At 59.0% G+C, this 23016-nt stretch overlaps 1 protein-coding gene across 24 annotated transcripts in view; it reads left to right on the top strand.

Moving 5' to 3' along the window:
- The window catches only part of NCOR2 (nuclear receptor corepressor 2), a 224427-nt gene that overhangs the window by 127355 nt on the left and 74056 nt on the right, over window positions 1-23016 (top strand). For 21 of the 24 annotated variants that reach the window (XM_059894628.1, XM_059894633.1, XM_059894632.1 and 18 more), the window contains 5 exons: window positions 5-177; window positions 1095-1188; window positions 3937-4115; window positions 7577-7631; window positions 10094-10192. In XM_059894628.1, coding sequence (XP_059750611.1) covers window positions 5-177; window positions 1095-1188; window positions 3937-4115; window positions 7577-7631; window positions 10094-10192 — 600 coding nt within the window. The remainder of the gene's footprint in view (window positions 1-4; window positions 178-1094; window positions 1189-3936; window positions 4116-7576; window positions 7632-10093; window positions 10193-23016) is intronic. The other 3 variants (XM_059894631.1, XM_059894651.1, XM_059894653.1) reach the window with 1 other exon arrangement.

Consider the following 23016-nt stretch of genomic DNA (forward strand, 5'->3'; position numbering starts at 1 on the left):
CCAGGAGCAGAAGTTCTGCCAGCGCTATGACCAGCTCATGGAGGCCTGGGAGAAGAAGGTGGAGCGCATTGAGAACAACCCCCGGCGGCGGGCCAAGGAGAGCAAGGTGCGCGAGTACTACGAGAAGCAGTTCCCCGAGATCCGCAAGCAGCGGGAGCTGCAGGAGCGCATGCAGAGGTGAGCGGCGGGGGGGCCGGGCCCACTCCCCCCTCCCCTCCCCTCCCCCTCCCCCTCCCCCCTCCCTCCTTTCCTGCCTCCCAGGGCCTGGGTCAGCTCGAGGCACTGTCCGAAGAGGAGCCCTGGCCGGCGTGAAACAGGAAGCACAGCAGCTTCTCAAACTGGCAGCCCGGGGGCCGCATCAAGCCCTTGGATGTGTCACTTGGTGCCTGCCCGGCCTTAATACTTAATTGAAAGAAGCTTAAATCCATTTTGGTGGAGTGAGTTCTCCTTCCGGTGTGCCACAGGCTGGTACCTCCCAGCTTCGTTCATTTATGCGGCCCCTGAAGGCAGCTGAGTTTGAGATCCCTGGTGTGGATCAAAGGAGAGGGATGCTGGTCTCACGTGGCGGCCGTGAGGACTGGGTGGGATCCTGTGTAGGAGTGCCCAGCGCAGAGTAGGTGCTCGGTGACATGCGGCTGTGACATCTGTTGTCACACAGATAAGGTGATGGGCCATGAGCAGGGATGCTGGATTTCACTCTTTCCTGGACACTCACGATGCGTATCTCACCGAATGCCTCCTCCCAGTCCTGGGTGCCACGTGCCACCTTATCCCCGTGGTACCGGGGAGGACATTGAGGGACAGGTCCGAAGAGGCAGAGCTGGGATTTGTATGTGGATCTGTGTGGCTGGTCTTTTGGTGGGCATCTTAGGAGAGAAAAAGGGTTCTGGCATTTCTGGGTGAGTCTGGGGGCTCCATGCCTTCCCCTGGACCCCTGGGCTCAGGGCTGTCTATGTGGGTGTGAGGCCTGGCCCCTCCTCACTGCCCACACGCCACCTCTGGGGAACCTGTGGGCTCGGGTCTGGGCCGCTGTGCCGGCCGCGTGTCCCTGGCTGCCGAGGGGCCGGTCCTGAGCGTGTCCCTTTGGTCTCCAGCAGGGTGGGCCAGCGGGGCAGCGGGCTCTCCATGTCGGCCGCCCGCAGCGAGCACGAGGTGTCCGAGATCATCGATGGCCTCTCGGAGCAGGAGGTAAGTCCACGGCCTTGACCCTGACCGCAGCTCCACCCGCTGTGTCCCCTGCGCGTGGAGAAGCTCCCAGCAGGAAGCAGAATTCATCTGGATGCTTGAAATCAAGGGGCTTGTTACTGAAGTGTGGGCAGAACCAAGGTGGGATAGTGGGGCACCAGGGGAGTAGACATCGCCCATCCCCAGCCTGAAGGACAAGCGGGGAGAGGGGCCTTCCTGGGGCTGTGGAGGAGAGGCCCCCTGGTAGGACATGGCCAGGAAGGGCCCCATCCGTGATGCCACGGAGGGGAGGAAACCAGGGGATAAGTACCCCCACCTCTCACTCCCCATCCCCGCCCCCGTCTACTTTCAGTGCTTCCCATTGGTTGAGCCTGACCAGAAGCCAGAGGGCACGAGTGCCTGAGAGCTGTGGTTTCTAGGTCAGCCTCCCCGTGCCCAGAACTGGGGGCAGAGGGCGATTCCCATCTCACCAGCTGTTCACCAAGCCGGGGACCTTCTATCAGGAGTTCCCAGATGACCTTCTGTCAGCCAGGTGACCCTGGCTGTGGTCACCAGAGCCCAAAGATGACCAGAAAGCAGAAAAAGGAGGCGTTTGCTCCTGGGGCAGGGCTGGTGCTGGCCTGTCCCCTCCCAAGTCTTGTAGGTCAAGCATCTAGTGTGCCAGTCCCCCCGCCCCACCCACCATGTTCCCAACATCGCAGTAGACAAGAGGGAGCCTCACAAAAGCAGGGGGGCACATTCTTCCTGCCCGGGGCCTTGCGTCCAGGCAGAACTTTTGTCCGGATGGGAGACATTGCAGCTCGGGCCCAGTGCAGTCATCTCTAGCTGCACATGGCTCTTTAAATGGAAATTAACACGAATGAAATAAAATTAAAAATTCAGTTCCTCTGTGGCACCAGTCCCATTTCAGTTGCTCAGAAGCCACACGTGGTTAGTGGCCCCATGTTGGATAGAGCAGGCAGTAAACACCTGCATCGTTGCAGAACATTCTGTTGGGTAGCACTGCTTAGGCCACTGATTCTCACTTCGGACAGACTGAAGAGTCCTGGGGAGGGGGAGTCTGGCTTGAATTGCAGTTTCCTAGGGCCCTGCCCCAGCAGTTCTGATTTAGCCAATCTGGGGCGGAGCTCAGGAATCTGCATTTTTCACCAGGCTGTTCACGCGGGTCTGATGCAGGTAGTTCAGACTCTCTGGCCGTTAAAAAAGAGCCTTCGTTTTAAAACTTCACGTGCTATGTCCCTGTTTTGAACACCCTTCAGTCTGCAGAAAGCAGGACTTGGAAAGCCTTTGTCCTCACACCTGTGGGTTCGCTCGAGCTCCTTTCCCTCCCCCAATGCTGTGGCCACGTACACGTCCCACAGGGGCACGTGGGAACAAGAGGAGGGCGGCCCTTTCCCGTGTGTTCCCTGCCTGATGCAGGCAGGGCGCCTGGCATCCCAGCTGATTCAGTGTCCCCGTCCCACCCACCCCGGCCCCCATCCCAGAGGCCCGCTTCCCCAGGTCCTGGCCGCACAAGAATGCAGCCACCAGTGTCCGCAGGGATGCTGAGGGAACAGCTTTCGCGGGTGATGGTTGGAAAGGGAATTCAGGGCAGAAACTTCACCTCACCCAGCCCAGGCTGACCTGAGGTTCCCTGGGAGGGTGGGAAGGAGGGGGCTGGGCGGGAGGAACGATGCTCTCCATTTGGGGCGAGCTTGCGGTAGTCAGCGCTCGTGCCAGCGCTCGTGCCCCGTTGGAGAGAGGCAGCAGAGCAGGGGTGGGGTTCCTGGAGGAGAAACCCTGCCTGGGGTCTGCCAGTGCTGTGTATCTCGGGCAGCCGAGGACGTCGGGGAGGTGAAGGTGTTGGAGGGCTGCCGGAGTTCGGGGGGAGGCTCAGGCCTCTGTGGGGGGCCCGTCTCAGCCGAGGGTCAGGGCCGTGCCCCCCGCTGCGCTCCCCTGCTCCTGTTGGGAATCCCCAGCACTGAGTGGAGAGCTTGGATGTGGGAGGTTGGGCAGCGGAGCCTTTGAACTGGCTGACCTTGGCCGGGCTGGACCCTTGCCTGCCTCCGGAGATGGGTAATTAATCGCCAGTAATGGGCTGGCTGCAGAGATTTGGGGAAATGAGTCCAGCTGAGTGGCGGCTCAGAGCCTCTTAACAGCCATCCTGGTGCATTAGGAGTGAGCCCGCCCGACTCCTGCCGAGCACGGGGCTGGGCAGGCTTGGTCCCCAGTGGGCACGCTTGAAGGAGCTGGATCCAGGGCTGGGGGTGGGTGGCGGGCGAGGAAACGGTTCTGCAGCCTCACCGGGCCCCCCCAGAGCAAGGCAGCCCCCCGCCCCACCCCGCGTGCCCTCTGAAGCTGGAGGGCCAGGCCCCGTCTCCTGAGCTAGTCTGGCCCAGCTGGGCTGCACATCTTTCTTGCAGTACTTTATGGCACTTGCATTTCCAAACGGAAGATTCATTGCTCCCCTCTTTCTGCAGATAAGGTGGCTGCTGCTGTCTGCATTTAATTTAACAGCCCTGCCCACCGTAAACCTCTCTGGGGCCGCCTTTAAATTCTCCCTTCCCCCTGCACGGGCTATTATTATTTTTTAACTCATCATTCGCTTTCTCGCTGGTTTTGCGTTTTTCCTGTCTCGCCCGGAATACCCCTACCCTCTGCTCCTCACCTGGGTCCCCTGTGCTGGCGCAAGCACCCCTCCCCCTCCCCACCCTGTTCCCGTTGTCCTGTGCTTTCCAACCGGAGCCCTCTGCCGTCTCCACTTCCCTCCAGAACCTGGAGAAGCAGATGCGCCAGCTGGCCGTGATCCCACCGATGCTGTACGACGCCGACCAGCAGCGTATCAAGTTCATCAACATGAACGGGCTTATGGACGACCCCATGAAGGTGTACAAAGACCGCCAGGTCATGAACATGTGGAGCGAGCAGGAGAAGGAGACCTTCCGGGAGAAGTGAGTCCCCGTCACGGGGGTGGGGGCCTGGCCGGGCCACCCTCCCCTGCCCTGAGAAACCTGTCCTGTTGAGGCTTGTCCTGGCTTCCTAGGGCTGCCACGACAAATGACCACCAGCCGTGTGACTTTAAACAACAAGAATCTATCCTCACACAGTTCTGGAGGCTGGAAGTCCAAGATCAAGGTGTGGGCTGGGGTGGTCCCTTCTGAAGGCTCCAAGGGAGAGTCTGTCCCAGGTCTCGCACCTGGCTGGCACCTGGTGGTGGCCGGCGATCTTTGTCATCCCTCGGCCTGGAGATGGATCTCACCATCTCAGTGTGTCTTCACGTGGTCTTGTTTCCTGTGTGTCTCTCTGTGTCTTCTCCTTTTCCTATAAATTCACCAGTCACATTGGATTCAGGGCCCACCCTACTCCAGCATGACCTCATCTTAACTAATTATATCCGCAAAGGACTCATTTCCAAATAAGGTCACCTTCTGAGGTTCTGGGAGGACATGATATCTGGGGGGACACCGTTCAAACAAGTACAAAGTGTCAAGGCAGTTTTACGTGAAATGGGGCAGTGTGTGTCAGAAGAACAAGGCAGGAGGACCTTCGAGGCTGGGCTGAAGCCTTGGGCAGGGTTATTTGGCTGGCCGGTGACTTTTCGGTTTTCATTTTACTTGGAAAGTGGCTATTTGTGGAGCACATCCTTCATCACAGACACTGGACAGATGTTATCTGGGGTTTGTGCATTTGTCCCTCTTATCCCTCATAACGGCGTTAACAGGCCATCCCCATTACTCACATGAGGAAACAGAGGCTCAGAGAGGTTAAGACACTTAACAAAGGTCACACAGCTTGGAAATGGTGGAGGCAGGATTCAGACTCCCCCAGCTTCGGGGCAGGGGCTCAGCTGCAATGGAGAGGCTTGTCGGGGGAGAGGGGGTATGGAGCCAAGGAGCAGGGTGGGGGGTCTTTGGAAAGCAGAGGCAGGAACTGGATGCTAAGAGGTGAAGCTTGGGGCTTCTTCTCAAATGAAAGAGCAGAATGACTGTTTTGGGGAGACGGGTGAGGAACCAGATGGAGAAAGCACTCCTTTCCCCCCACCAGACTCAAAATGTGTGTCCCAGGGAACCACATCCTGGGCACAGAGCGCCTCCTCAGGACCCAGGACCCCCATAAGGCAAGAGGGCGGGAAACTGAGGCAGAGGCCTCAGCGCTCAGCCAGGAGGGCGTGGGGGACTCAGCTGCGGGGCGTCCACGTTCACCTCCGCCTCCCGAGAAGGCCTCAGAGTTTCTTCAAAAGGGGTGTCCCACGTTCTCCAGCCACCCACTGCGGGGCCAGGCCACAGGGGCTGGGGCTGTCTCTGCCCTTTGCAGAGCTGGGTGGCCCCAGAGTGCCAGACTGGGCTTCAGGGACGGGGATGGCTCTGGGTCATGGGCAAGGCTGGGGTGCATCAGCCAGGGCAGACAGCAGGACTTGGAAATGCAGGAGGAGCTACTGAAGAGGGTTTTGTGTGGAAAGTTTTTGTTTGTTTGTTTAAATGGCTTTTGATTGTGGAAATTCTAAAACATACATAAAAGCAGAGGGACGCTGTAATGCACCTTCGAGCGCCTAACACAGATGCAGCGACCTTCCACAGGAAATAGCGCTTTGGGGAGCAACTCCTGCCGTGTGTTTGGGGTTTACTGCTCAGAGACAGGAAACCCAGGTAGTTAGCAGCTCATTTCTAGGTCCTCACGGTCACAGACGTCGAATCAAGTCGTCCCGTATCTGGTGTTGTACAATTTAAAAACCAGTGAAGTGACTGTAGGACGGTCATGGATGCTAAGAATTACTGTTGCATTAGGTACTTAAATTCCCCCTGGTATGTTTGATGTTTTATTTATTTATGCTTTCTTTAAAAAAAAAAAAGTTTTCTGGGAATGCTTTCTGTGTTTTGGCCTTTCTGGATTTTTCATGTTGCTGTTCCGACCTAAGGATTTCACACTGTTAGTCCAGTAGCTGCAGAATGGGGGGGCCCAGGCTGGGCTGATGTCTGCTGAGACCCAGTTTGGCACCTTGAGTCTTTCAAGGTCCTGGGTGACCTCTCGTTTTCAGCGGAACTGACAGCACTCAGGGCCTTGGAGAATCACGTGCCGGTGGCGTAGAGCTCCATCACTTACTGGTTTTGTGACTTCGAGCAGCCACTTCCCCTCCCTGAGCCTCAGTCTCCACGTCTGTAAAATGGGTGTAGCCTCAGTGCCTCCTCGTTTAGCCGTCTGGAGGTACCCAGTGTCAGAGTAAACTCTCAGGAAACATGGCAGAGGACCCAGGTGTAGGTTGGAGGGAGGTGGAACAGGTGACCTAAGAGATTCCCACGTGTGCTTCTTGGTCTCCTGGGGCCCCATCTCTGCGTGGGGAAACCCCAAGGAAGGGATCTGTGGGGAAGGAAGTGTCACTGGGGCAGGGAGAGGGAGGAGAAGGGAAGACTGTCTGTCTGGGAAATCAGGGCGTTAGGCCGCCTCCAGCTTTGCGAGCTGCCCGAGGCAGGATCCCAGGCTGGGAAGCCTGCCTCTGACTCGCGGCTTCCTCTGGGAAAAGAGAAGAGGCCGCTCTGGCTTCTCCAGTGTCTGGTTGGGGAGCAGGGGAGGGGCCCACTGGCCTCCTGCCCAGCCATCTGGAGGGCTGGGCAGGACGATCGCCAGCGCTGGCCCAGGCTCCCTCCGGCGGCGGCGGGGGGGTGGGGGGACCCCGGGGCCCCTGTGTCCCCAGCAGCCCCTCCTCTCCCCAGGGAGGCCGCGGGGCGGTGGCGCGTCTTGGGGACGGGCGTGCCGAGGCCCCACCCAGCATCCCCGGGGCCCCAGCAGCCGTGACCCACATCTCCGCCCCCGCTGTCCGCCTGCTCCTGTGGCCCTGACATTTCAGTCTGGCCCAGCTCTTTCCCAGTAATTCTCCCTGTTTCGCAGGAAGCCAGTTGGTGGGGTGCCAGCTCCCCGCCACCCCTCCAGCTTGGGTCCCTTCCCTCGGCCTCCTGGGCCGGCTTGCCTCCTGCCTGCCTCCTGGCGGGCACTCGAAGCCTCTGCTCCCACCTCTCACGGCCCTGCCCCGTGACCTCGCCCGTGGCGCCCCGCGTGGGCCGGGCAAGGCCCAGCTTCCCAGGCCCAGCCGGAGACAGAAACAAAAGCAGATTTTAAAAGGGGGGGAACCCCACCAAAGGGCTGCATGTCATGTCCTCATTTTTCCTGGAACCCGCCTCCAGCAGGACAAACAAATGTATTTTCAAAGGCGCTAAAACCAGTGACTCACTCCAAGGAACGCCCTCTCTTAGCCCTCCGTCCCGCCTGCCGCGGCCCTTCCCACACCCCCCTGGGCTTAATTGCTCCGAGTGGGGCGGTGCCGGGCCAGCAGAGATGGCAGGCGCCCGGGAGCTCGGCGGCCGCCCAGCTGGGCAGCCCCCCTCGGCCTGGTCTCAGGCCCGCCCTTCTCTCCCCGCAGATTCATGCAGCACCCCAAGAACTTCGGCCTGATCGCATCGTTCCTGGAGAGGAAGGTGAGTCTGCCCGCCGGCCCAGCGCCACCCGCCCCGTTCCCCTCTGGCGGTCACTCCTGGGGGCAGCCGCTTGGGCTGGGCCGAAGGACCCTCCCTCCCCACCCACGAGGCCTCTGCCTGCTGGCCCCTTGCTCTCCTTGCTGTGTCTGACGGCACTTCCCTCCTTCCTCCCTCCTGGGAGAAGCAACCGCAGGCCCCGCCCCCTCCTCCCGGGGCGGAGCTCCAGGCTGGGAAACCCCAGGAGAGCTGTGTGCACCGGCTCCTCAGACGTGGCAGCAAAGCATCCTGGCAGACTGGACATGGGTTCTGGAAGCCCTGCCATGCCTGGCGCCCTAATTAAGGCTTTATAGGCAAGAGTGGCGATCTTCCAGGGAGCTGGATGGAATGACCTTTCTAGGTCCCTCTGATGGTCACTGTACGCTGACACCCCTGATGCGAAGCCTGGCGTGTGGTTTATCCTCATCCCCTTTGGATAAACCTTTACGGGGAACTGAGGCTTGAGCTCCGCCTTTTGCCCCCAAACCCAGCCTGGAGCGGTGCCTCTTTCTGCTCCGGTTCCCTGTTGGCAGGTGGACACAGAGCGTCCCAGGAAATGGTAAAGCCCCCTTTTGTGTACCCACGAGGCGAGGCTGGGCAGTGGCCGCAGCGGCCACAGGTAGGAGGGAGCTGGTTTGGGGGCTGGACGTGGCCCTGTGTCAGAGTCGCCCGCTGGACCCCAGCATCACCAGGGCGGAGCCAGACAAGCTTCCTGAAAAGGTTTACTTTCTGGAGCTGCTGTTCTGGGTGTTTAAAGCAGCGTTTCCCCGAATCTCGTTTCTCAGACGGGGTGTCTGCCCACTCCCAGCTTTGCAGATACCATGCTACTGGAGGCCTCACGCTTCCTCGCTGTGGGAGGGCGGTCGGAACCGGATCCAGGCGGGTATTTTAAAGGGTAACAGTTGTTTTCAGCATCTGCCCTCAATGAGCCGATACCCATAGAAGGAGGGAGATGGGGCAGCGTGGGGAAGCGAAATCTCTCCCGGCCTGAAAAACCAGTGTGGAGAAGCAAGCCCTATAAATAGCCTCTCCTCTGGGTTAGTGACAGCTTCTTACTAGGGGTGTGGACAACCCAGGAGGCAATAGGTTGGGGCTCCCTGGAGATAGAAGCGGGGCTTTCAGAAATTGGCAGTAGAGCGGCACTGTTTGAATGAGGGAATCAGAGGTCTCTACGCTGGAGAATAAACTTTACGGTGTTCTTTGGCTAAGAGGCAGCCCAAGCTGAGACTTAAATAGAGCTTCCAGAAGGGTCTGAAGCTGGGGCTGCCAGCTGTGCCTTTGGGGACTGGCGTGTCCTGGTGGTGAGTGAGGCCAGTAGCAGGGTGGGAGCTCGGTGGACTGGCCAGCCCGTGCCTGTCTGCAGGGGCAAGTGACGCTTAGGGCCAGCCCGTGGTCGCCCAGCACGGGAAGGCACTCTCCTGAATTGTTCAAGGGGAAGTCAGACACCCACATCCCCCAGTTTGCGGATATTGGCATCTGATTATAAAATGTTTTTCTTAACTATTTTGCGGGCCATGCTCGTGGTCAGGTTGAGCTTGGGGGCAGCCTCTGTTCACAGTCTATTCTAGGAAGTGGATGAGGACGCAGGGGTTTGAGGCCCAGCCGTCCTCTGCACCCAGCAGCCCTCACGATTGCCCCTCAGAGGCCAGTTCCGGGCTTGGCACCAGCACTGAGCATCACGGAAACATTTTACCTCATCTCAGTAACAGCTGCTGGCATTGGCGAGCTGTCACCTGGGCTGGGCCCCGTGGCCGCAGGTGGCGGCATCGTCGTGTTCTGTCCTTCAGTCGCTCTCTGAGGACGATGCCCTCTTACTGGTCCCATTTGGACGAGGAGGTGGTGGGGTTCCGAGAGCGGCAGTCATTTGCTCAGCAAGTGGCGGCGCCGGGATTCAGACCCCGGTCCGCGGGGCAAAGACTGAAGCAGAGAAAAGACATAAACGTCCCAAGAGACGAAGAGTTGCGTGGCGACATTAGGCTGGATGCACGAAGCTTGGAAGAGGTTACTCAGGGCCCTAAATGTTAGGGAGGAGGAAGTTAGGGTGAGAGAACGGACCCGCGTTGGGGAGCTGGAGGCGTTGTTCTCCTGGGGCTGGGATGGCAGGCGACAGCTTCATCGTTACGATTGCCAGTAGCACCAACCACAATACGAAGAGGTTAGCACCTCTGCAGGGTGTGTTCTGTGGTCCACGTATGTGTATTAACTTACTTGGTCTTCATGACAACCCTGTGAAATATGTGCTATTAGTACCCCTACTACACAGGTGAGAAAACCGAGGCCCAGAGAGGTTAGGTAAGCTGGCTAGGGTCACCCAGCCAGTACCTGGAGGAGGTAGGATTGGAACCCAGGCCTCTGGCTCCCGGCCTCCTGCTCTGACCGCCTGCACTGCACACGCCTCAGAGCTCTTTTCTCTCTCCATCCTGCAGACGGTGGCTGAGTGTGTCCTCTATTACTACCTGACCAAGAAGAATGAGAACTACAAGAGCCTGGTGAGACGCAGCTACCGGCGCCGCGGCAAGGGCCAGGTGAGGAGGGGGCGGGGCGGGCTCCCGGCGTGCTCGGGGGCAGCGTGCGGTGACATCTCCTCGTGTTTCTCAGCAGCGGGTCCCTCAGTTTGGGCCCCTTCAGTGGCGGCTGGGAGACCCTCTCTGGGGGTGTTCCTCCTATCCCAGCAGCAGAGAAGAGACGTGGGAGAAATGGCCGCTTCCACCCTCAGCCTGGAAAATTCTAGAACTCCAGGCTTGGTGACCCATCGTCCCTGCGGTGGATTAGGGTCGTATTCCCAGAGCAAGGGCTGGGCTTCCAGGATGACTTGGGCTGGTCTACAAACTTAACATTTAAAATTTAGAAATAAGTTTTGGTGTTTTGTCGTAATGCATATGTGAAAGAAAGAAACAGCCAGTACGTCAGCCTGCCGTTTTTCAGACATCAGTGCTTCGGATATGACTGAAGGATGATTTAAGTTAGAGCAGGACTTAGCAAACTATGGCTCTCGCGTGAGTCCAGCCTGCCACCTGTTTTTGTGAATAAAGTTTTATTGGCACCCGGCCATGCCCATTCGTTGACAAATTACCGTGGCAGCTTTTCTGTTACAACAGCAGAGTTGAGTAGTCCTGACAGAAACTGCAAAGCCTGACATATTCACTCTCAGGTCCTTTATAGGAAACGTCCGCTGACCTCTTGAGTTAGAGGAAAAGGGAATTCGTTCAAAAAAAAATTCCGTAAATTATGTTAAAGATGAAGGGGGTCAGTGGCACACATTTTAAAGGGGGCTCGCGAGTGTTTTGGTGTTGGGGAGATGGAGGGAAGGGGAGGGATTTGTTTCACTTCCGGGCTGTTAAGAATCAGCCCAGAGCAGATGCTGGGAGTAGGGGGGTGAGGGGGAGTGGGCTTGTGCTGCAGGCGGAGGGATGCGGGCTGGACACTGCAGGAGGCTCTGGGCACTGCTGTTAGATGCCGGACTGGAGCTGGTTGAGGCAGCCCCTTCCCTGGGGCCTCTGGCCTGGGGGACCGGACAGGGGAAAGGGACGAAGGCCGGGATTAGCATGTGCTGGGAGGACAGGACACAGAGGTTCTCTTAGGTGGGTGTTCCCTGTCATTGGCATCTTCCAGCCCAGACCCCCACCCCTACCCCGGGGCCACCGTCTTCCCTTCCCGAGGCTGGGGAGAGCCGGACCCTGAGGGCATCAAGTCCAGCCATCACCTGTGGGGTCCCAGTGTCCCCTGTGAAACCATCACTCTGTGATCAAGCTCCATAGCCTACGATGGGTTGGTCCACGCAGCTTCCTAGCCCGCATCCCGTGTCTCCCTTCTTGCTTTCTGGGACCTGTGCTTCAGGAGTACAGACCCACTTTTCTGTTGGCTGAGCCACATATAATTAGGGAAGCAAATCTGCTGACGGGAGAGTAAACAACCCCTCACTGCATTCTGCACGTCAGGCCAAGATGATTGAGACTGAGCACTGGTTGTCATTGGCCTGGATCGTTGAAGGGTGGCTGTGTTTGGTTTGTGGATAGGGTTTTCCTCTAGTTTTGTGCAGCCACCCTTGGCCAGCCTGCTCGCCCATCTAACAGATGTGTAAAACCGAGGCCTACTGGCTTGGCGCTATTCAGTTGTAAAGACCTAGCTGTGGCGTGTTAGAAATTGAAGTGCATTTAGGAATTTTTCTAGACTGAGACGCAGAAACTCAAATAAATGCCGGGGCAGGGAGCATAAATGTGCCGGCATAAGAGGCAGTAAGGGGGGCGTGGTGTGGACTGTGGCAAAATAAAGGGGGAGATAAAGGCCTCTAGATGGATTTTAAAAACGTCGTCAGCTATTTGTTGAGCATCTCCTGTGTGCCAGTTCTCTTGCTCGTCTTCCCAGTGCCCCCCTGACCCCCTGCCTTCGTGGGGGCCCTGTGGGTGGGCTCATGAGGCCCTTGCTGGTGGCTGGGCTGGGGGCTCTGGAGACGAAAGGGTTCTGAGTCAGATGGGGAGAGATTGGGCCATTCTCCTCACCCTGTGCTGAGAGCCACATTTGTGTGGAGGGAGGCAAAGACTGTGTGCTGACGTCATTTAGGGAGGGGCTATCTCCGGATGAGTCCTGGGGAGCGGGGGGCCGTTGGTGCCCCCTGCCCCTGGTCCTGGCTGCCATGCCTTCCACTTCACGGTGTTAATGCCTTGCTAGCTGACTCATCTGCCCGTCGGACATTTGTGTGCTGACACAGGGGACTCTGTGCTCGTTGTCTAGACCAGGTGTACACAGGTGGTTCCAAGTCAGCCTGTCGGTGGTCTGCCTGAGAGGCTCCATTGAGTAAGGGACCCCAAAGATGAGGTTGAGGAGCAGCCTCTTGGGAGGACGAGGACAGAGGTGAGGGTGTCCTGGGCAGAGGGAACAGCAGGTGGAAAAGCACCAGGACACGAGAGAGTGCACAGTACCTTAGAGTCTTAGGAGCAGGGGTCTCAATACCTTCCAGGGTCTTAAATGAATGAAGGAATGGAGAATCCATAGGAGACAATAGGGAGTGGTGAGGCCTGGGGCTAACTAGAGAGCTTGTGCCTCATATCAGCTCCAGGTGACTCTTGACTACCTGGCCCTGTATTGCCAGATCTGATTTTTGATGATGAGCTGGAGATAGGGAATTATGTGAAATTGCCTGATTTTTAAATCTTACGTCACGTAAGAACCAATAACAACAAAGCACCGGATAGGCCGGACAACTCATATTTGCTCTCGAAATCTGTCCTCAGCCCTCAGTATAAGACCTCTGGGTTGGAGTATGGTAAGGCTGGGGGAAGAGGTAGGGAGAGGATTATGTGACTTGGGACAGAGTCCAGGGTCAGGGCACTGGGGGCCCTGGAGTGTTTTATAGCAGAGGAGAGGCGTTGGCTTCCTATTTTCATCTGAGCTGTCCTGGGTTAGCTGTGGCGTCCACAATGCTGAGAGACATGGGGCTTGTCTGGTGAGGTTTAACGGTCTGCTCAGGCTGGCGGCTCAGGCTGGGGCTCCCAGGATGGAGCAGGGATGCCTCTGTGCCCTGCCTCTTGCAGCAAGAGAGAAGAAGGCAGGGCACGAGGCCCCTGTCTCCTTGGGGGATGGGACGTATCTTTGGGGCTCTCCCCTCCCTCTGATCGGCTGTGGCTGCAAAGAGGTGCCATGTGGCCCGGGCCCTGCCGGGGACGGAAATTAACGTGCAAACCCTGGAAGGGCTCCTGTGCCAGGCAGGTCCGCTGCCCTCACCACCGCCTGCCAGCCCTGTTCATAAATATGGAATAAATGGGTCAACCCAAGTGTTGACTTTGTGGCCGTAACTCTTCCCTCTGCCCCGTGACAGCGAAATAAACGGCAGACACCGACCCCGCAGCCCCTCTTGGTAATTCAAGGTGCAGTTGCTGCAGCGGGCCTGATGTGATAAAACCTGTGATCCTGCTGATAAGTCTCCCAGTGAGACGGGTAGGGGTTCCCCAGCCTGGCACGGAGTGGGTGTGGGTGTATGTGCTTGGGCAACTACACGTGGATGGACGGATGGGCACCGGCGGTGGCGGTCCCCCGTGGGCTGATACTGTGAGCAGTTGGAGGTCGGGTGTGAGGCAGGCAGAGACCCTCTGCTCTGTGGAGCCAGAAGAGCCGGGTGGGAATGAGCCTGGAGAGCGATCCACCGTGGGAAGGGGAGCAGTCAGCCTCGGAGGCATAGCAGGCGCCCAGGTGACAGCTCTGCTGTCCCATCCTTGTGTCCGATCAATCCTTGGCCCACCCCTGGCAGCTTAGAACCTTGGGACAGGCTGTGAGCCTCACGTGGTTCCCGTGGCTCTGGCCACGCCGTAGCTGAGGATGGCCACGCGGCACCGCTCAGCTTGTCAGCCCGACAGATGCCCCTCGGATGGGCCCCTCCCGCTTCATTTCTCTAAGGTTGACCCCCACTCACCTCCACAGAGGCGTCGGATGCACGATATCGTGTGGTCATCCAGCAGGCAATTATTGAGTGCCTACTGCATGCCAGGGCTGTAAAGCTTCACCTTCAGAGCCGTACGAGACCACGATCCTTCAGGAAGCTAGAGAGAGGGTGTCAGCTGAACCCAGCTGTCTTGGCGTCTCACAGCCCATCCCGATTAAGAACCTCTGAGGTAGACATAAGGTGGGACTTCTGAGGTGTCAGTGAGCGGGCCCTTCTCCAGGCTGCCACCTTGTAGAAGGCGCATTTCCTGAGTTGGCTGGACATGGCCCAGGGCCAGAGACAGAGGGGTACACACCTGCCACCAGCACCCCTCCCCCGGTCATTCCTGCCACGGTGATGAGGGGAGGCTGTCTCGGGCTCCAGGCTCAAATCCCCAAGCCTGGGGAGGAGGGGAACCCACGGTGGGAGGTTATTCTCCCCAGATCGTAGGCCTTCTTCCTTCTCCCGATACCGCCATCCACTCCAGATTGGCCGTGGCCAGTGTCCTTGGGCTGTGCCCTCCTGGGCTGCAGGGAGGATGTGTCGCAGGCTGAGTTGTGGACCCTGAGATGGAGCTGGCGTCCAGCTGAAGTTCTTGAACTTTCACCACGAGGACTTGGGAAAACACAGATTGCTGGGTCGCGCCCCTCAGTGGGGCTTGAGGATCTGCGTTTCTAACAAGTGCCCTGGCAGTATTCCTGCTACTCCTGGACCCTCTCCGAACCTCGGCCTTCGGGGTGTTTACTGGGGAGTCCCCACCTGCCAAGGAAGCGGAGGGAGGGGAGCAGAGTGGCAGAAGGGGCAATCGAGGCGGGGCACAGGCTCAACGGCAGCCTGGACCAACCCTGGGGGCGGTGCTCTGGAACTGGAATGGCCCTTCCCAGGTGGGCAGAGAGGGCCAGGTCTTAGCCCAGGGGCCGTAGAGGCTGAGGGCATTCGTAGCGGCGGAGGCCCCTTCTAGAAAGGGACCTGGCCAGTCCATCCTGGGGACGAATCCTGCACGTTTGCATATTTGCAAACTACACTCTGCGGTGGTCCTGACTTGCCCCAATGCTTAAGCACAGAGTGGGCAGCAAGATGTCACCTCGTGTGTTCAGGGGACACACGCCCCGTCACGGCCTCACCACACCCTGTGCCGAGCCCCTTGTTCGTCATTGCGGTGGTTGCCTTTCGAAAGCGTGGATGGTTAGGAAAGGGGATATAAAATTCCTCCGTGAAAAGCATCGGCCGTCCGATGTGTCTGGTCTCAGACCCTCGATGACCCGAGAGGGCAAGGCGGCCCCGGCGTCCTCTGCGCTGCTGCCTGGCCCTGGCGTGGCTGGGACACGTGTTGGCCATGTGGAGTGTGAGGATGCCCTTCTTGTTTAAGAGAGGATGCACCCACTTTCCAGAAGCTTCCCCGTATTCTGACGGAGGGAGATGCAGGAATTCTAGCCCCCTCACGCCCACCCCCTGCCAGCCCCACGCACCTGGGCTTCGGCAGGAGGGGGCCGAGCCCTCACCTCCTGGACCCGAGCCCCCCGAGATCCGGCTGTGAGTGGCTGGGGAGCTTGTGGGTGGCGCCCCAGCGTCCTCTCCTCGAGGTGAATCACCGTCGGAGCCGGGGGCCAGCTCGGAGCACTGGTGACGGCACAGCGGTTTATAGTTCATGATTCATGGATGGAGGGGCCGCATTATCCCAGCTAATTGCAGCGCTGGAGCCCAGGAATGCTGCGGTCAGAAGTAGGCTTAACTATGCAAACTGTCGGGGAACCGAGGCTGTGAAGCCAGTGCGGCCCAGGCAGCGGGGCCCAGCTCCGCAGCAGTGACCGGGGGCGGCCACGTGGCCCTCCTGGCGATGGGGGGGCCGTGCTGCGGAGGGGGCCTGTCCCCGAGGGTGAGTGCCCCTGCTTCCACCCCCTAGGGTGATGCGGCCGCAGAGGGGAGGGGGCCCAGCTGGGAGCTGGGCCGGTTGGGGTCTCCTCCTCGAGGCCACATGGGCTGTTGTGTTCTCTTCCCACGGAGATGGGCACGGGGACAGGGCGCCCAGCCTCCCGCTCCTGGGGGGTCATCAGGGGAAGTCCAGGGAGGTGGGGCCTGCTCCCTCCCCCATCTCCGGCCTGCAGGCCCCCTTCCCCCCATCTCTCCTGCAGACCCCCTTCCCCCATCTCTCCTGTCTCTGTGTCCCCCGCACCCACCCTCCTTCATCTTCCCTCCCCTCCCCCGCCTCCTCTCCCAGCTCCCTGCCGAGGGACAGGTGACCTTGCTCCCAGTTGCTCTGCACTCCAGAGGCTCCCGCGCCTCAGGCAGCTTGCGCAGGGGACAGCGTGACCGTGACCGGAAGGCAAGGCGTTCCAGGCCAGGGCTGGCCAAGCCCGTCCCCGGGGGGAGGGGCAGCCCGTGCAGTCGGTGCCGGTTCCCAGACCCTGGCCGCCCACCCTGGGCCGGTGGAATCGCTTGACGGCTCACCCCGGTGCCGGTGCCGTCCGGAGGGGCCGCGTAGCCGGCCCCAGCTTGGGCTGAGCTTGTCCCTGCCTGCTGGGTGAGCGCGAGCGTGTTTGCCCCAAACCGCCACCCCGGCCGGGTGGGCCTCCAGCTTGCGGGTCGGTTGGACTTTCCCGGGCCGCCCAGGCCCACGGGAGGCGGCCGCTTCCGCTCCGCTGGGGGCGGGATTGTGTCCAGATTTAGGGCTCCAGCAAGCAGATGTCCCTGATTCCCTGCCCAGTTTTGTGCTAAGTGGGCAGAGACCTATGGGAAGCTCGTCTAGGCCCACAGTCTCCCAGACGCATCCCGGGGGACGCGGTTCTCAGGAAGGCCAGGCCCCAGGGACCCAGCAAGCTGGGCTGCCGTTTTGGGAGACGAGAGACACGGCCTTCTCACGGGCCGTGATGCAGTGGCAGGGGAGAGCCAGCTCCCCGTCGGCACCGTCTGAGGCGGACCACACCAAAGGGACAGGAGGACATGGAAAATGTGAGTGTGAGTCAGTCAGACCCCAGGAGGTGAGAGGCTGTGTGGGGCTGACAGACCTCCCATCCGAGCGTTTCAAGCTCGGCTGCCAAGAATCAGGAAATGGTTACCAGAAGAGCAGCATTCGTGTGGCCTGGGCCAGCTCCAGCCACCACAGGAGGGGGCCCCCGGGGGAGGGCAGACGGTGACCAAGTTCCATTCTGTTTTGTCCTTCCATCCCAATGTCACCATTCTAGGTGATGCCACAGTGAACAGGACAGACGAGGTCCCCAGAGCTGTCACATCCACGTGGGAGAGGGACAGGGCACAAGTAAATTAGCGTGGTTATTTCAGGTGGTAGCAGCGGTTATAGACGGTAAGCTGGGGTCAGGAGGCGGCTGACAGGAGAGAGGGCAGCTTTTAGGGAGCTGACTCTGAAGGCTTCTCAGAGGAGGGATCCTTTGGGCTCCGACCTGAGCGATAAGAAGGAACTGGTCAGGCAGAGCTGGAGGGAGAGTCTCCCAGGCAGAGGACACAGTGAGTGCAAAGGCCCTGAGGCAGGAACAAGTGTGGCATCTTGCAGGAGGAGAAGGTGGGGATTAGGGAGGTAGGTGAGGTGGGCAGGGGGTAGATCGCCCGGCCTTGTGCCGTGGACCACTGATTTTATTCCAAGGGGCGGGACAGGATCGACTGACAGTTAAAACAGAGCCTTAGCTGCCTCAAGCAGGCATCTCCTTGCAGGCAGAACAGACGTCACGGGCGAGGGTGCTGAACGTTGCTCAGGTTCTGGGGACACGTCTGTGTGCAGCGGAGCGCTGGTGAGTGTCTAACAACCAGCTTTCTGGGGGCGAAGCCCCGACTGTAGCGCGTGCCGATTACCATGGTGTAAACGCTCCCATCATGCTGATTCCAAGCCACCCACTGAACAGTGGAATTGGGAAGGGGGCGTGCATAGCGCCTCGGGGGCCGGGACCATATCCTACTTCTGCCATGTGGACGCAGTGGCATACGAGAGCACAGATAACAGCCAAATGGAGTCAAGTAATTGGGCAGGGATGCATTCTGAGTACTTAGTACCATTGTTTTTATGATAATTTCTTTAATTGTAAAGTGATGCATTTCCAGTTTTAATAACGGCTGTTTTTAACAGCTAACCTGCAAAATTCCTGGAAACTGAAGTCTGCACTTGTGAGCTGGTACGCGCCGGCCCAACACACTTATATCTGTGTGTCTCATAAAGGACGCCCCTCACGGGGCAAGGCGGCATCCCCTGCCTGCCTTTTTTTTTCCAGGAAGCCACATGAACTGGATCAGAATGGTGGGGGCCGAATGTCAGGGAGGGGCTGCCAGCAACAGAAAACTCTTGTGTCTTGGTCCTGACCCCTGACCCCACTCCTCCCACCAACCGTGGGCTCCTGCGATCTCCCTTCCCCCACTGCCAAGAGATAGGGTGTCTCGAGGGCAGACCCCTCCTGGATTTGCTCACTGGAGGCACTCGGCACGTAGTACATGCTCAGCAGAGTGTTTGTTGAATGAATGAGTGAGATTGTGCTGCAGTCGGTGTTGCTGGGTGTCGGGAAGGTCTCATCAGGCATTTAGAGCACTAAATCTCACCAGCTCCTCCCTGGATGGTTGGTACCACCTTTTCACTGGACTCTCTCCTCTCATTCCTGGAACCAATGGCCACCCCACCCTTGACCCCCTGCCGCATCGCCCTAAAACACGGCGTGGAACACATCAATCCTGCCCACCCTCTACCTTCTGAAAAAAGCCCTCAGGTGCTGTCAGGGCACCTCCCGTATTTCTGAGCACGGACGTTAAAGCCAGTCAAGCTCTGCAGCCAAGTCCAGTATGTCATTCTGTAAGGACCGTGGGCGATTTCACGTCGGCATGCTTTTGCCTGAAGAAGTCCCCTCCCTGAAACGTCCCCTCTCATCCTTCTCCGCCAAAAGCCTTTGGAGATTCAACTCGGAGGCCTCCTACCTCATCCCCGCTGGTCAGGATGAATCACTGTCACACCTGCCACGTGCTGGGCCTTTTTAAAGTTTTCTTGTCCCTGCAGCCTCCATTTGCCCCGTCCTAGCTCCGTAAGGTTGGGGACTGTATTTTCTGTGACTTGGTGTGCCCCATGGGGGCTCAGAGCGTGCTTGTGGAGGGAATGAGCAGTTTGGCTTAACGGGGGTGAAGAGGAGCCTGTGGTTCCCCAGGGTGAGAGACAGAGCACCTGCCTGTAGGATCTTGCTCGGAAATGCTGTGTGACCTTTGGTGGGTTAACCTCTCTGTGTCTTTGTATGCTCTTCTATAAAACAGAGATAATGCCAGCGTTGTTGGGAGGATTTTGTGAACTGCAGGTATCAAATGAGGTGGAGAAAGCCTCATCACGTGTTCGTTGTGCTTCATCAGCATTTGTTGTTTTTATTCATATCATTTTCTGTGCAGCTCCCGGTCTGGGGCTTCAGCACAGAGCCGGCTCAGTTTGTCCAGCACTCAGTGCTCCGGAAGTAGGGGTCCCTCAGGGATTTGAACTGCTGGCTCTGGCTAACCATAGATCCGGCCAGGTTTTCCTCAGAGCTGTGCTGTGGTTTGGGAGGGACGTTCACGACCAAGCGCTGGGCACGAAGCCCATTGTCAGCATGACCGATGGCATGTCTGGAAAGCGAAGGTGAGCGTCGTCCTGAGCTCCAGAATCATTTGAGACGGTGGAGTCTGGCTTCTGCTTCTTCTCCCGTGTCCACAGGCATCCCCTGCTGCCAGCGGCAAGGGTCCTGGATGTGTTTCGTGAAACAGGGACCCCCGGAAGCCTTGCTTCTCACGGTGTGGTCCGGCAACCAACAGTATCTGGCGTCCCTGGGAGCTACCTAGAAATGCAGGGTCTCAGGCCTGCCCCAGACCCAAGGAGTGGGAATCTGCATTTTCCCAATATCCCCAGGTGGTTCGTGTGTGCATTTCAGTTTGAACAGTGCTAGTTGAGAGCAGGGGTGGGCAAACTGTGGCCTGCAGGCCAAATCTGGCCCCCCACCCATGTTTGTAAACAGTTTCGTTGGCATGTAGCCATTCTCACTTGTTTACACTTCGGCTGTTTTCAAGCTACAAACGGCAGAGTCAGTTGTTGCAAAAGAGACCGATGGACCAATGGTCCTAAAGTGTTTACCATCTGGCTCTTACAGAAAGTTTGCTGGCTCCTTGTCTTATGCTCTGGTCATCAAACCTTGCTGCCCGTTGCAATAACCTGGGAACTTAAACACGCTGATGCCGGGCTCTCACCCTGAGATTCTGATGTGACTGGTGTGGGTGGGTCCTGGGCGTCGGGACTTCCCAGAGCTCCTCAGGTGATCTGTGTGTGCAGTTGTGAGAACAGTGGCTTTAAATTGCCCATGAAACCCAGCAAGTGCCATTCTGCGATCCGCGACGGGCCTGAGATCAGAAGCGGAGCCCTAGGAGGTGTGAATTGTCCCTGAGTTAGCCGTCGCCGTATCTGCTGTCCTCTGACGTCGAAGGCTTTCGGGGACTGAGGTGGCTGACGGGGGCCTGGCAGTTGGGCCTCCCTCTCGCGCCGTCAGTCTCCCCGAGTGAGTGGAGCAAGCATCCCAACGACAGCCGCTCACCTCCTGTGCCCACCAGGAGGCCAGGCAGGTGGTCACCATTGTGCCTGGCGGTCCCTCCCAGTGGAAACCACGTTTAAGACCAGGACTGACCTGGGGTTTCGCCCTTTCATCCTTTTCCACTCGCATCACTCAGCTCGGGGCACACGGACACCTCTCCAGAGGGAGGTGGAGTTCAGGCCCCAGGAAACCGGGAGCCCGTCCACGGGGTTCTGTGCCACGGCTCCAGGGTGGCTCTGAAGTTGCCGTACCCACTTCTCCCAGAGGGTGGGGTGTGGGAGTCGCCTGCCCCTGCCCTGGAGTGTCAGGGAGAAGGTCACGGGGTCTGACCCCGGGATCACGCACCTGGGTGGGACACGACGGGAATAATGACCGGGTTCTAGTGCTGACTGGGACTTTGGACCCTCCTCACGAGACTGGGTGGGGCAGGCGGGGGCTGGGTGGAGATGGCAGGAGGGAGAGAGGCCTGGGTGTAACCAGGGTCAACTCAGGCTCTGGGTTTGAATCCTGGCATTGCTGTTTCCCAGCTTTGGCAGTGCCTCAGTTTCCTCTTCTGTAAAATGGGAGAAAGATGGGGGTTGGTGAAGGAGATGAGGGAGTACATAAAACATGTGCCCGGCACATGGCACTTGGAGCTCTTTTTATTACGAATGCTGTGATGTGGCTGATTATTCAGGGGAGGGGGTCGTTGTGGGCTGGCCCAGGCCCAGATCGGGACTCTAGGAGTCTTGCAAGGGGGACGGGGTAGGCTAGGCAGAAAGGGGCAGGGATGCCCACAGTACCGCCATCTGAGGCCCAGGACGCTGACCGGGCTGTGGAGTTGCGTGAGACTCAGCGGGGCTCTGGGGGCGACAAGATCACGCCCGCTCCCCACTCTGAGACCCCCTTCTCCCTTGCTCCGAGACCGTGCAGCTTTGCCAGCCTGAACCTCAGTTTCTTCCTCTGCAGAATGGGGGCAGTGATCACTGCCCTTTTCCGCCCGAGGCAGGCTAAGGGCAGTACGTGGAAGAGTACTGATATCTGCAGGGCGCTCGGCGTGCTGCTGCAAAGGAGCAGCCCCCCTGGACGAACCCCAGGTCACTGTTACTGCTGGTTCTTTCATCTTTGCCTTTATCCTCAGGACTGCAGAGGGGCTGGGAGCTGGTCAATAGACTGTGCACGGCGCAGTGTCCCGGCGTGTAGGAAGCTCTTGGGAAATGCTGGCATCTTCCGCAGTGGGGCTTTTTGAGGATTTGGAGGGGGACGGCGGCAGGAAGGCCCTGGGCAGGAGGGCGCAGGTGCACACTCGCTGGGCAGCAGCCCTGGTCAGCTGTGCTGGCCGTGCCGGGGGCAGACAGTGGCCTGCTTGGCGGCCCACGGATGAGATTCCAGGGGGCCTGGAGACGCCACCAGCCTGGACCCAGGGGACAACAACAGCTGCTCCAGGAGGGAAGCCTGGAGTCGGCTGCTGGGAGGGACAGCAGGTAAAGCTCTGGAGTGAGGCTGCAGCCCAGCTGGGCGTTCTTGGCACCAACGGTGGTCTTAGGAGATGTCACGCTCCCTGCCGTTGGAAAGCCCCGGCCCTGCCCTTTCTGGCCCTGGGCGTGCAGAAGCCGGGCATGTCTCACTGGTGGCCACAGCAGCCGTGCCGAGCAGCCCCCAGGGAGGGGGAACCCTCCTCAGTCGGCCGTGCCATCTCCCCCTGCTCTGGGTCCTGGTCCCTGGTCCCCCTCATCTTCTCCGCCCCAGCTCCCATCTGCGGGGCCAGCTCCAGCCGAGGCTCCACGTGTCAGGGCTGAGAGGCGGCCACAGCTCCCCGGCTGTTGGAAGTTTAGTGTTTCCGGGTTTGGGGTGGTGGTGAGGGACAGGCTAGTTCAAGGACACTGGGCCACCCGTCGGGAATTGACAGCAACGTAGCAGGGGATAGAGGGAGGCTGTTGCCCCCCTCCAGCCCCTCCTCTTACAGAATAGAGAGAAGGGGGCAGACCTGAGCCAGGAGGTTCCAGGGTGGACACTGCTGCAGCCTCGGGAAGCCCACGGTTCCCCGTGAACGTGCAGGCCCCCGCTGTGTGCCCCGACGTCCACAGAACGCCTGTAGCTGGCCCCTGTGCTCAGCCGCATCGTGAGTCATAAATTAAAGCTACAGAGAGGGGCGGAGGGGATTGGTGGTGGTGAGGTCACAAGCCAGGGCAGCCTGTGCCAGGGCCTGGCTTGCGTTCCTGGTGTGGAGGAAAGATGGGGAGAAAGGGAACCGGGAACCCTCGAACCTCACCCTTACCTTCCCCGCGGGCTTCGGGCTTCGGGTTTCTTTCTCCTTGGTTGGAGAATTGGTGTGACCACGCCCCTCAGTACACACTGAAAGGCTTTGCGGCGTGTTTGTTTTCATTTCACTTGGCTCAGTGGGATGGAAAGATGGTCTGGTTTGGCA

The sequence above is a fragment of the Balaenoptera ricei genome, chromosome 14 (assembly GCF_028023285.1).
Source record: "Balaenoptera ricei isolate mBalRic1 chromosome 14, mBalRic1.hap2, whole genome shotgun sequence".
NCBI classification, from domain to species: Eukaryota; Metazoa; Chordata; class Mammalia; order Artiodactyla; family Balaenopteridae; genus Balaenoptera; species Balaenoptera ricei.